Source organism: Lathyrus oleraceus, chromosome 5 (genome assembly GCF_024323335.1).
Source record: "Lathyrus oleraceus cultivar Zhongwan6 chromosome 5, CAAS_Psat_ZW6_1.0, whole genome shotgun sequence".
Taxonomy (NCBI): Eukaryota; Viridiplantae; Streptophyta; class Magnoliopsida; order Fabales; family Fabaceae; genus Lathyrus; species Lathyrus oleraceus.
The window spans coordinates 248,612,181-248,625,722 of record NC_066583.1 but is presented as its reverse complement, the minus strand read 5'-3'; the positions used below and the strand labels follow the sequence as shown (position 1 = coordinate 248,625,722).

General features: G+C 35.1%; 1 protein-coding gene, 1 non-coding gene and 1 pseudogene across 2 annotated transcripts; 1 reads left to right on the top strand and 2 right to left on the bottom strand.

Moving 5' to 3' along the window:
- Nucleotides 1–3,379: 3,379 nt before the first annotated feature.
- LOC127080017 (protein EDS1L-like) lies at nucleotides 3,380–5,105 on the bottom strand (annotated as a pseudogene).
- Nucleotides 5,106–6,993: 1,888 nt separating this feature from the next.
- TRNAA-AGC (transfer RNA alanine (anticodon AGC)) lies at nucleotides 6,994–7,066 on the top strand. Its single transcript has one exon. It is a non-coding gene; the product is annotated as a tRNA-Ala (tRNA).
- Nucleotides 7,067–7,656: 590 nt separating this feature from the next.
- LOC127083531 (UPF0481 protein At3g47200) lies at nucleotides 7,657–9,470 on the bottom strand. The gene is made up of 2 exons (XM_051023838.1): nucleotides 7,825–9,470; nucleotides 7,657–7,733 (listed from the first exon to the last, which is right to left on the bottom strand). The coding sequence occupies exon 1, from the start codon at nucleotides 9,178–9,180 to the stop codon at nucleotides 7,825–7,827; it is 1,356 nt and encodes a 451-aa protein (XP_050879795.1). The 5' UTR covers nucleotides 9,181–9,470; the 3' UTR covers nucleotides 7,657–7,733.
- Nucleotides 9,471–13,542: the final 4,072 nt, after the last annotated feature.

The following is a 13,542-nucleotide window of genomic DNA, read 5'->3' as shown; positions in this document are numbered from 1 at the left end:
AACCTTGGTTATGGTAATAGTTACTCCTAGGTTGGAACCCTTGATTCCCTTGGAAATGTTGTTGTTGATTTTGAGGTGTGGTTGATATGGTTGTTGTTGTTGTTGTCTCGGTTGGTAGTCCCGTTGGTTTGCCATGTAGTTTACTTCTTCGAACCCGGGAGGTGGACAGAATCCGGTGTCATGCTCACCTTTGCAAAGCTCACAACAAGCTATTTGTTTAGCTTTAGAAGGTTCTCTCAACTCTTTTATTTGCTACGTTAAGAGTTCCACTTGTTGTGAGATGAGTTTGTTTTGGGCAAGGATGGCATCGTTCGTCCCAAGTTCAAGCACTCCCGGCTTCTTCAAAGAGTTGCCTCTACTTTGACTCTGAAGATCATTTAGAGCCATTCGATTCATGATATTTGTAGCTTCTTCGGCACTTTTAGACAATAAAGAGCCACCCGAGGTAGCATCCAACAACGTCTTGCAATTTGGTTGAAGTCCATTTTTGAAAATATGGATTTGAGTCAATTCATCAAATCCATGCCCTTTACACTTCCGAAACATGGATTTGAATCTTTCCCACGCTTCATTTAAGGATTCATTGATTCCTTGTGCAAACACTGAGATGGCCGTCTTGGATTCCATGAACCGGTTATGGGAGAAAAATCTCTCTATGAACTTCTCCTCCAACACGTTCCAGTCTGTCATGACGACTGGTGTTTGATCTAAGTACCAATCTTTTGCTTTGCCGAGCAAAGCGTGGGGAAATAATCTTCTAAACAACGGTAGCTCTTGAGCCTGATCCACTCCGGCCGCCAATGCTATCTCATAAAATTTTGTGAGAAAAGCAAAGGGATCTTCATGGTCCATTCCGGTGAATGAACTTCCATATAATAAATTGAGAGTTCCCGTTTTCATCTCAGCTTGCCTTCCCGTGTGGTTGGCAAACTGAGCAGTGTTTCTTGGACTGTTTATGCATGGAGTGGAAATGGGCGGTGGTGGTGGTTCCATGGTAGGTATGAACGGTGGTGGATGTGTGGTAGAAGAAATTTCTCCTTGTTCTTGACGTTGTCTAGCCTGTTGCCTCCTTCGTCTCGTTTTGCTATTCAGCCTCCTTGCGGTTCTCTCGATCTCGGGATCAAAAAGAAGTTCGTCCACAGGGATCTGCCCTCGCATAAAACGAAAGCTGCACACTAAACCAAACAAATTACAAGCACAAGTCAAAAATTCGAAAGCTAAAAATTAAGCAACTATTGCGATGCTCGCAATATCAATTCACAATCCCCGGCAACGACGCCATTTTGTTGATTGTAATTTTAAGTGTCGGGTTTTTGTTATCGTCTCCACAGGGATTGTGAGATATCACCGCCTTTCGACAGTTGTTTTAATTCTTAGCTTAAGGTAACAATGGGATTTTGGTGTTTGTCACGGTATCTTGCATAAAAGTGTAATAAAATGCGGTAAAAGTTTTGATTTTAATATTTGAGAAATATTGCCAAAGTTAGGGTTCGACGATCACTTTGCATGTATATGTTCGATCAACAAAACTTATAAACTCCTTTAGATGATAAACTATTTCACAAAGTCCTCCCAATGTGTTTATCTCTAACACACATTGTGAGTTTTCCCATTTTGATCCATTGTTTATCTCTAACACAATCTATCAAAATGACAACTTTTTGGTTCAACCTTATGGTGAACAAAATCATTCATTACTATCTCTAGCTAACAAACAAGATTGGATGAAAACCTAGGTTAAGAGTTGGTAAACATCTCTCGATCATAAACCAACACAAAGAGTTTTCAATAAGAACAAAGTTTTCATCATATATTCACCATTAAAGAGTTTACAAATTGAGATCATACCATTTACACACAAAGCTCATGATCATCTACATCTAACCTTGACAAAATGAAGAAATTAGCTACTCATTTTCATGGTAGCTTGGTCAACAAGTTTCGGAAGAAGGTTGATCAACATCCGAGTCGAATAATCGAGATTGGATGGGAATCCACCTTCTTTTTGTGAAAGATTGTTAAGAGATGAAGAGAAATGATTTCTAGGTCACAAAAGATCCCAAGAGCAATGCTGGAAAATATCTAAAAAGTACAAAAGTATGGAGGTGTAAAAGTATGGCTCCAAAAAGTAGCCCTTGCTACTTATAGAGCTGCTACTGAGCTGTCATGCTCGCTAGGCGAGCAGAATGGCTCGCCTAGCGAGCCCCTAAATGAGGCACCTGAGGCACCTGCGCCCAGAGAAATAACTTTTGCCAAACTGGCATGATCGCTAGGCGAACAAAACCTTCGCTAGGCGAAGCCCACGCTTCAACCTTCGCTCCAGCGAGCTTAAGAGGTTTTGCTACTGGAATGCTCGCTGGGAGCTCGCTAATGGCTCGCCTAGCGAGTGAGTGCTGGCTGCGTTTTTCACCAAGTCTGGACGTGTTCGCTACACACTTCGCTGGCAGCTCGCCTAGCGAGTTTGTTGATGTTTGCCACTGTAAAATACTGGAGCTTTTCGCTGGGTTCTCGCTGGGCGCTCGCCTAGCGAGCCCTTCGCCACAGCCCTCGCCTAGCGAGCAAGCTGATGAATGCATCTTTTCTTTGGTCCCTTTGCCAACTTTCTTGTGGCTTCATTTTCTATTATTTCATGCCTATTTCCTGCACAATAACACACAAATCAAAGGTACCAAGATCGTTTATCATTGTATTGCAATTTATCAAAAACAAAGGTGGTTTCGAACACTTTTAGCAAGGAAACGGAGTGAAATATGCCCATATTTGATAGCTCAAATAAGCACTTTTGGGTATCTAACAACATGCCAAAGACCCACTACGACAGAAGTATATGTTGTGGTCAAAGACAAATTTGAACTCATTCAAGACGTATGAGATTGCTCATGTTTCAAGGGAGCATAACGCGAGGACATATGTCCTATCAAAACTAGGAGGCACAAGTATGATACATATCAATCTTTATTTCATTCAAGAAATACTTGAGAGTCTTAGTCTTTCCACAACGGTCATTGTAGACGCCGTGACACATGGAACGAAGAAACCGACATAGATCACATTGATCATGACATACATTGAGAACAATACTCTACATATGAGATTGCATTTCACTCCCTCTTGGGTATGAGTCTTGCACTTTCTAACCATGTTTTGTATTTATGAGAGAACTTAAAGTATAAGTATGGTTGCTCTCTTGAAATGTGAATGTCGTACCAAATATGAATGTTGTACAATATGTCCTATAAAATATAATAGGAAAGAGTGATAGAGCATTTGATGGTAAAAAATTTCATGTCATAATCATATGTGTTAGTTAATTTCTCAAGTTTATTTTAAGCTCATATTATTAATATTTAGAATCCCTTGAATATATGTGGGGATTAGTTCAGATGGTAGAGTGTTTGCTTGGCATGTGAGAGGTACAGGGATTGATACCCTGCATCTCCAATTTATGTGATTTTTTGCATTATTTTAAGCCGAACACATCCTTGCTTACTTCTTTTGCCAACTTTCACAACCCTTTTCTTCACATCTTCAAAAGGCTGCAAAGCTCCTCCACCTCACCCCAAAAGCTCCATTCTGTGATATCTTCTTTTGCCAACCTGTCAGCATGTTCCAACCATCTCTGAGTCTACCTATACCTCTTTGGCCTAGCCTTGTTCATGTAAGGTCCTGTGTCCTCATTCTTCAAATGACCGTAATAATTGGCAATATCTAGAGGCTCAACAAGACGACGGAATCTGGTTCCGAGTTCAATCCATTCTTTTTTTCCTTCAAACTCATCTGGCAGTTTGTACCTCTTGAGCATTTCAATGATCTCATCCCATACCCCTGCGAGCACAAGCCTCTTCACGTTTGCTTGGAAATCCTTTTCCTCCTTTTGCACCTTGAAGGCATCGTAATAACCTTTTCCCTTGTTTTTCTCACATGTTGCTTTGTACTCTTCCAAATCCCTCATGCTTGCCACAGCCTTCTTCTGAATCTCCTTTTTTATTTTCTCCTCATTTCTTTCCTTTTGCTTTTCTAACTCACCAGCTGCTCTAAGGCACAACCGTGCTCTTACGCCCTGAGATCAGTTTCAGCAAAAACAAATCATATCATACAGTCTAACTTAATTATAAAGTCTAACTTTATGCAGAAATATAGAAAGCAAAAGAAAAGTTACTGACCAGTCCAAGGCTATCCAAGGCGGTTGCAATGTCGGTATTAGGAGCATCGCCCAAAGACAAGGGAAGGTCATCAAGTTTGTTTAAGTACACCACATTTTGCATTCCCAAACTCTCCTCTAATTCAGCTTCATAGGCTAGATGTTGCACTATGCTTTCGTTGGCAACTTCAGAAAGTTGTGTGAATCTTTTAGCTGAGCAATGTGAAACATGAGTTGTAAAACAGCGTCCGAGTTATTGACCACAATCCACTGGCCATTACCGTTGCAGAAAATGTAAGTTCTAAAGGGTCTATAAGGGCTTAACTCAACAAAATTTGTCATAGTCTCCAGCAACAAATTTGTGCTTCCCATTAGATTACAAGCAACATGTCTTGTAACAGTTGCTGCATTTTTCATCACAGTGGAGTAAAATTCACAACTCACACTGTCTCTTATTGAATCCTGAGGTTTCAAGTTGTTGTTTTCAGGATTCAAAAGCTGAAGAACAGGACTAACAGTTTCATTTCATCACAGCGAGTAACTACCTCACCTCAGATATAATTGAGAAAAATTTGAATAAGCGGTCAAATCTGTTTAAAAAAGCTTGATTAACTAAAGCAGTTTCATCATTACCAACACTTTTAAGTAAAGGGAAGTGAGCAAGATCTATCTTAGTTTCTCCAAAAGGTTTTGTAACAAACCAGTCAGTTTCAAACCATGATCCAGGAAAGCTTATGACAAGATATGCTGCTGATTCCGAGGATGTCTTAAAATTTTCAGAAATATAATGTTCCACGTTCCTAAAACATCGTGAATGAAGATATTCATTTTCTTTAAATACAAATAAGATCATAAATCAAACAATTACTTCTGTATCAGGCTCAATCATGCATGCCGGAATCTCATCAAATGTCTTGGAGCGAATGAAGCTAGAACAAATAGCACAAACTTATATGACCAAGTAAACATCTAACTCCGTCGGTACTTGTTACTATACTAACCAAATATTAAGAATATGCTTATCACATCATCATTTTGAATAAACAAGTCCATTATCGGCAATTGACGAGAAAAATACTCAGCAGTAATCATCCTTCTTATGTTAAGGTTGTTTAGACAAAGATTCATTTGGTTCAGTTGATGCTTCAGAACTGACAATGTAACATTAACATTCCTCCTGAATAAACAGGAAAGAGTCACTTTATTGTAATAATCTTCTTGTTATAGATCAATTTGATTTTGACTAAGTATAGTTAAGAAGAGTTAATTATTTTTCTGATATAAACTGTAAGTGAATCCAACACATTATTTTATATAAATTTTGGTGCACTCTAGTTAAAAAAAAAACTGTTGGTGCAATCTAAAGCATAGAAAAGAATTCAATGATATGTTTTAGATTATAGAATCTGAATTGTGTCAAAACCACTTCAACATGGATTTGGATTATAGAAACCATACTATGCCAAAAAAAAACCTTGGCGTGGGTTCAGATTATAGAATTTGAAATTGTTGGATAGTGATCCTTATCTGCAACCTTTTCATTCGAAAGACAACTTTAGTTTCCCTGACATCCTTATATTGCCTAATGAAACAACTAAAAAATACATACACCTAATTTTAATTTTAATCTTCAATACATCTTCATTTGTCTTTGACCCATTTATAATCTGCATAATCTCATCATTATTTTCTTTCAAATATTTTATGACATCCTTTACACGATTTCTCTCTCATTATTAAACCAATCAAAGTAGTGACTATATCTAAATTAATAAGATTGACATGCACAGTTGAATTAGTAAGGGTGACAAAAAAAAGTGAGCAACCCATCATCAACAACCACATTAAAACAACCATACCCTTTAAACCTTCTTTCAAGATTCCTGTAAATCTATAAAATCAGCAATGGCGACTCAATGTCACACCAACATCTATTTCTTCTTCCTTGTAGACTGGTTTCTCGTAACATAGTATTAGGAGTCAGAAACGAAAAAAGGAAAACACAATTGAAGATGAAGATATAAAGGAAGTAATTTCTAGATTTGACAAGAAAACCAGATTTTTCGATTAGAGATGATGAACATCTTGCAAAAAAAAATCAATTTAGGCGTTCGGATAGCTGAAATATGATATGATATGAGACGGAATAAAAATAAATTTTATTGTTTGAATTATTTAAAATCGGATGAAGGTGAGTGAATGGAATAATATCATTTTCATTTCATTTCGCCACTTACCACCGTATTTCTTCCGCTGTAAAATATTCAAATGATGAAATGAAATTCACTTTATTCCATACTGATTCATTCCATTTCATTCTATACTGATCAATTCCACTCCTATCATTTCCAATTTGCTCCATTCATTTTAAGATATTCAAACGTAATATAAGTTTTTATGCAAATGAAAAATGTGATTTTGTCATTTTTGTTTACGTATCTTTTTATTTTTTTAAGAGATTAATTGAAATACACTGTCAGTGTAAAAGGGTTTTACACCATCACTTAATTATAGACGTTGGATATTAAAAGAAGTTTGACTTTTATTTTAAAAATCTATAAAGTAATACAAACGGGTGATGGTGATGAACCGACGGTGTAAAACTTTTTACACTGACAGTGTATAGTAATTAATTTTTTTTTTAATTTATATTAGATTATAATGTTTAATGTCACTTAAACCATATCAATTATTTTGCCAAATCATAAAAAAAGAATACACTCTGGAAGATTAAAATCCTTAAGATATTAAATTAGACAGACTAAATAATTAATTTTTAAAGTGATGAGAAAATAAATAGGAAGACTAAAACTGCATTTACGTATATTATTTACAAAACCCAGATTATATATGGGGATGTAGCTCAGATGGTAGAGCGCTCGCTTAGCATGCGAGAGGTACGGGGATCGATACCCCGCATCTCCATTATTCATTTTATTTTGAATATAATTTAGAAAAAAAACACTAGTACCCTGCATCTCCATTATTCATTTTATTTTGAATATAATTTAGAAAAAAAACACTAGTCAGTTAAAAAAAACGATTGAATAGCTTGATTTGGTGGATTCTCCTACCAAGTTCTAGTGCCAATCCTAGCAAATCATGAGTCTTAACATTGTGTTGCCTACTTAGAAATGCATACAAGCACTTTCTGATGTACCTATTGTAGCAAGATTTCATTGTAATGGCTTTTACAAACCAATCCCCTTATCCCCAACACATCCTGCATTTACACAAATTTTGTCAACAATTTCAATATCATCAGCCACTTCACTTATATTATGTTTGTCTCAACTCAATTTTTCAAAGGGGGAAAAGGATAATGGGCTAGAAACTGCTCCGAGCCAGGAATCACTCCGCTCCACTATCCTGCTATTTACCTAATAGTAGTGGCTACTATAGTGTTATGCACCGCTAAGTCTCATCCCATAGCGGTCTGCCTCCGTTCCGCTATAGCACCACTATTGGCCGCAACTGACTACTCTAGTTTGAGACATCTCAAACCTTAAAACAAATGGGCTAATATGATCAAGAAGTGTCATTGTGCCTTAAGCGTCTAAGAGTACATGTTCAAGAACAAGAAAGACAAGTCCTGTATTTATTGCATGCAGAAGCAGAACATTAAATCAAAAGCTGAAGATAACAACACTATTATTGAAGAATGAAGAGTACAAGAATTGAACCTAAAACAATGAAATGACAGAACATGTGGCTTGGACTAGAGTAAGCAAAAGTAGAACAATTGCAGCAACAAAAGATGTTATCTTCCAGGGAGTGCTGAAGTAGTCATGTATAAAAATTGCCTTATATTTATGAGAAGGGTCCTCATAAAAGCAATTCAATCTTCTGCATAACGAAATATAACCGCCGTTGATGTTTTCCTGAACAACATTAACACAGAGATTGTTAATCATTTTAGCAACTGCATTGCTATCGCCCAACGTGTTAATCATTATTCCCTTATCAACAAGTTTATCAACATCCTGACTCGTATCAATCAGGAAATCCAAGAGGATCGTGTAATCCGTTACATAAGTCTGAAACGGATAATGACATTGCTCGAACGCAACCACGTTCCTTAAAAGAGTCTCCGTCCAGTGACAAACTTCGAATCTCGGTATTGTAAGCCCACCCTTTGAGAATCTTAGCTCAAGTACACTTTGGTAATCTTGACCAACATTGAGTTTTACGCCGGCTTCTATTAACTGGCTCGCACTATATAGATGCTTCACCGTTTGTTTTTCCCTCTTCGGTAACATGTCGGGTGGCAAGTAAAATACTCGTAACAGATCGGTGAGGTTATGTAATTGCATACTAACTTGATCAGGTTTCATTATATATTGTTGATAGTGTTCAAGAAAGTATTCGATTGTGAACTTGTTGTTACTTGTTTCATTAGGCAATATACTCTGCAGGAAATGAACCCTAAAGTAATGAAAAGCAACATCGAAAAAAGACGAAACCTCGCCGTCGATGCAACTAGGTTCTGTCAGGTTAAACAAGTCTTCAAGAACAAACCAAGGAAGCTGATTTTCAAGTAATATGAGATCAAGCTTCACATCACACCTCAACCATGGTTTGGATAACAAAGGATCTTCTTGTGGCCACTCTAACGACCGAAGAAAATACTCGATTATGAAACAAGCGTCGGTTAAAATAATCTTAACAAAGTCATCAGTGGTTTGTTCAATGGCTTCTGAGTAACAAGACCTAATGTTTTCTTCAGATTTTTTGATGTATTGAATGCAATCTCCCAACCCCTTTTGAGTTCTCTCAAGGAAACTCTTGAGGTACCTCAATTTGAGTTCTTCCATGGATTCTAACCTTTTGTCTCCATAGTGAAATGGACCAATGGAAAGAATGGTTGGAGTATAGGCTTCTTGGTTGAGTTTTCGGATTTTTTGAGGTACTTTGTATATACAACAACGTGAAACTAAGGGAAGTTCAACACTTTGTAACATGGTTTCCATGTGAATTATCAAATCTCTATTTTCATTTTCCGTTTGAATGAAACCATTTTGTTGCAAGTGTAACTTCATTACTCTTTTGAAATTGTTACAAAACTAACAAGTTTAGTAAAGTAAGACAATAATTTAAAAGCAGTACCTGTTTGAAGAAAAAGCAAATAGTTCCATAGGAATCACTGAAAAGGTCTAAAAAAAGAACGAGATAAGATGAAGAATGAGTTTTAGTTTCAGCAAAGGAAGAGAAAGAAGAAAGAGATAACAACTATATTTGTGAGGAGCTTGTTGAATGTTTCAAGTCAACCAACAAGTCCCCGTCTTCTTTAGCTTAACATGAAAGAAAGTATGAGAAGGTAAAAAAAAAAAGTAAGAAAGAAGTTTTTTAAGAATAAGGTTTCTATAAAGTTTTTGTCGAGAGTATTAAAATAATAATGTCTCTTAAACTTTTAAACGTGAAATCACATTAACTTTAAAATAACATTTATTTATTAAAACAGCATTCATTTTAAAATGAAGAAGTAATATTCTTTTTCTAAATATTATAAATTAGTAAATGATTCATGCGTTCGCACATGTCACGTTATGTCTAAATATTTGTGAAGTTATTAGATTATTTGTATTTTATATATATGAATGTTGAATTACAAAATAACAACAATACTATTATATTATTATGTTAAAGAACTTTTGATATTAAATAAACCTAATAAAACAAAAGAAAAAGTTATATATCCAACTTTTTTAGTTCCAGTAGCTTCAAAGTGAATTGAAAATGTTAGTAGATTTGAAAGTATTGTTCGGTCAAAGTAGCATGTCATTTACTTTTTAACGTCAGGAACACTTAATACAACACTTAATACAGTATGAGATCAATAAAAAAATCTTTTATTATTTATTTTGGGAAATGATAATATAACTAATCTTTTTAACATTTAATAAAAAAAATAATAGAATTTCTCTTTTGTATTTTACTTGGATATTCCCAATACAAATCTCTCTGCATACCAAATTTAGGATTCCAATTACAAATTTCTTTGTAGAAAAAATCAGATAGTAACATGTTTGCAGATGATCTGCGTGCGTGTTGTCATGGCTACAATTCAGATGATAATGGTGGAAGCATGAGGTATGAAACGACGTTGTATCGGGGATGTTCTTCTACTGTAATTCTTTGAAACGTATCTGAAATTGATATTGGTATGCATTACAAAACATGTTCTCCTATGGTTCAATTTTCTACTCCTTAAAATTTGTGAAAACATGGTTATGTTTTTGACATAATCTGAGTTTTCCAGATTCTAAAAACAAAATTTTATTTTTGATATTATGGTTCAATTTGGGATGATAATGAGTGAAGAATGAGGTGCGAAGCAAATGCTATTTTACCGTTGCTCTTCTACTATAATGCTTTTTTGTGCAAATGATATTGTATTTGTGATGCATAACCCATTCATGTTCATTTAGGGTTCGTTTTCTACTCAATTTGATTACCGAATAGATGAATATGTCTTTACAACATTTGGGCAATTCTATATCCTAATTTGTAATTAAACTTTCGAATTTAGAGTTTCAGTTTTTTTACTCAATAAATCAGTTGATTACATCTTAAATAGAGTAATACTTATAAGAATTTGTATATGTTTTAGATGTTAACAATATACGCTGATGATAAAATGTGATTATAGATGTTGGTAATTGATGTAAAATTTTCTAGAAGTTGTAGAGATTATTCATGTTGATTATATATACTGATTGTATATATTATAATTTCTGATTATATATGTTGGTTATAAATGTTGGTAAAGATTATGTATATTAGGATTTATAATTTGGTATTAAGATTACGTTACTGATGTCATATATACTTTTTGAATTTCAGCAACGAAACTGCCATGGAGATCATTCCGGGTATGATGTCTGAGATTGGTGAATGTTCAGTTAAGAGAAAGAAGTGTGCGATGAAATGTCGTACCGGTAATATCTTTGCTATAAAAACTGTGAATATCACCCAAGTTACCAATGTTGCTGCTGTTGTAAATCAACCCACAAATAATGGAAAAGTTGGTATTTGGTATATTAAGGGAGAAGTTGTTGATACTGCATATGTTGATAGATTTATGAAGGAGAAAGTTACGCATGTTGAAACGTATGTGTAGATGTTTTTGATTGGCTGCATTTTGTGTTAAAACACTAACTGTACTCTGATGTCTTGACTGATGTCATGACATGCTTGAGTAGTATGCTGCAGGATTAGCTAATACAGGATTTACTGAATGTCAAACTAGATGTTATGACATTCATCCCTGACAGCAGATACTGAACTATAGAATAGTTGGTTTTTCTGTTATAGCTCAGTATTTAGTTCAGTCTGTTTTTCAGGAGAATAACAGACCTGGCACATAGCCTATTGTCTGAATATCAAACTGAATGTTATGACATTTATCCTTGACAGCAGATACTGAATTATAGGCAGGTTGGTTTTTCTGCTACAGTTTAGTATTTATTTCAGTCTGTTTTTCAGGGAATAACAGACCTAGCATATGACCTATGTTCTGGACGTCAAACTGAATGTTATGACATTCATTCCTGATAGCATATGCTAAAGTGTAGGCTAGTTAGTTTTTCTGTTTCAGTATTTTTCTCAGGCTATTTTTCAGGAATCAAACAGCTGAGCTAAAATCCAGGAAACTAACAACTGAGCTACAATTAAGAGGCCTAACATATAGCCTATTTGGTAGCACCCTAATATGTGGAAATTAGGTTAACTTGCTTGACCTTAATTTTAGGAAATACAAGTATAAGGCCCAAGTGCTGCATTATAAAAGGATGACAATCCTACTTTCAGCAACTCAGGGGTTTGAAGCGTGAAGATTTTGTTGTACCAACATATTTCACTGCTGTATTTTATTTGTGTCTTGTATTAGGTTTAACTTGTGAGCCAAGCAATTATCACCTAGATGATTGCATTGGACTAGGGTGTTCATTGAGTTGTAATTGTTGTGTCACTCTAAGATTTTAAGCGTGAGTGCTGTGTTTCTTGATTAAAGATGTTAAGCACAATCAAGAGTTGTTTGAAGTGTAACTTCGCCATTAACTTTAAACTAATTAAAGGTTGTAATCACTGTGGTGATTGAGGGGGAATGAATAGGAACTTTGGTCTTAGTTTTAGATTGAAATTGCATTGGGTAGGTATTAAGTGATAGGATTAAACAGTTGGTTTAAGGCCTGAATTAATACTGCTAATAGTGGATTTTCTCCCTGGCTTGGTAGCCCCCAGACGTAGGTGTGTTTGTCACCGAACTTGATAAACAATTCTCTGTGTTATTTACTGCACTTTACATTTACCTGTTGTATACATTCTTGTCTGCGCAGAATCGGATGTCATAACATCCTGTGTGACATCGATAGTCTGTTACTAGAATTTCAGTATGTTTCAAAGAAAAAGCATGTTGGCAAGAAGAAATCTGTGGATAAGAAAGGTAAACAAAAATCAGTAGTGAATGCATGAGTCTCAAATCAAGTTGCTAAAGAATTGGTCAGGGGGGCTAAATAATATTCTTAGAAGAGCCACATATGAAATGCAAAAACCAGCACAACTAACATTATGGTAAGCACATATTTGAATTTGATCAATTGTGTTATATTTCAAAGGGTTTATAAGTTTCAGTGTTGTGCAATTGATATCTATGTAGCATTTTCCAAGAACAATAGCAAAAACATACCTTAGAACAAATCAAATTGAGATCAAAATCGTTGATGTAGAAGAAACCAAAATATTCAAATGTCAGGTTCACACTGCAAAAAGGAAGAACGAACCAAGCGCCTATGAAAAGTACATGTCTTTAGGATTGTATAAATTTGCAAAGAGCAAAAACCTATGTGAAGGCGATACCTTGGTTTGGATTATGTTGCATTTTTCTACCTACGTTTATGTAAAATTGCAGAGGAGTTGATGGACGCATATATCATCGGATTTGGAGTCTATGATGATCATGACATGGAGTTCTAACATGTTATGGGTGGTCTGTTTTTGAGTTTATATATATAAACTTTGATGTAATTTTGGAATGTATGAACCAAATTATAATTAGTACCTTAATGTTATTGATATTTATGTATTGTGATACTAAACTTGATAATTTTAATGTAGAAGTTGCATTATGTATTTCATTTATGGTTACTTTTATTTTACATGTTACATTTATAATGTTGATGATTTAAAGTTTAACAGACAAAAAATTAAAATGAGTTAGTTTTGCATACAGATAATACATATGTTATCACCTATAAATATATCAATACATATTGCATATTATGTCTGTTATAAAACCATTTTTAAGGGGTACTGTATTGCTCAAACTCATTAATTGGGCCTGCAGACTGAAATCCATATCTAAGCTCATTTGGACTTTGCTATATAATGTAAGAATTAAGGTA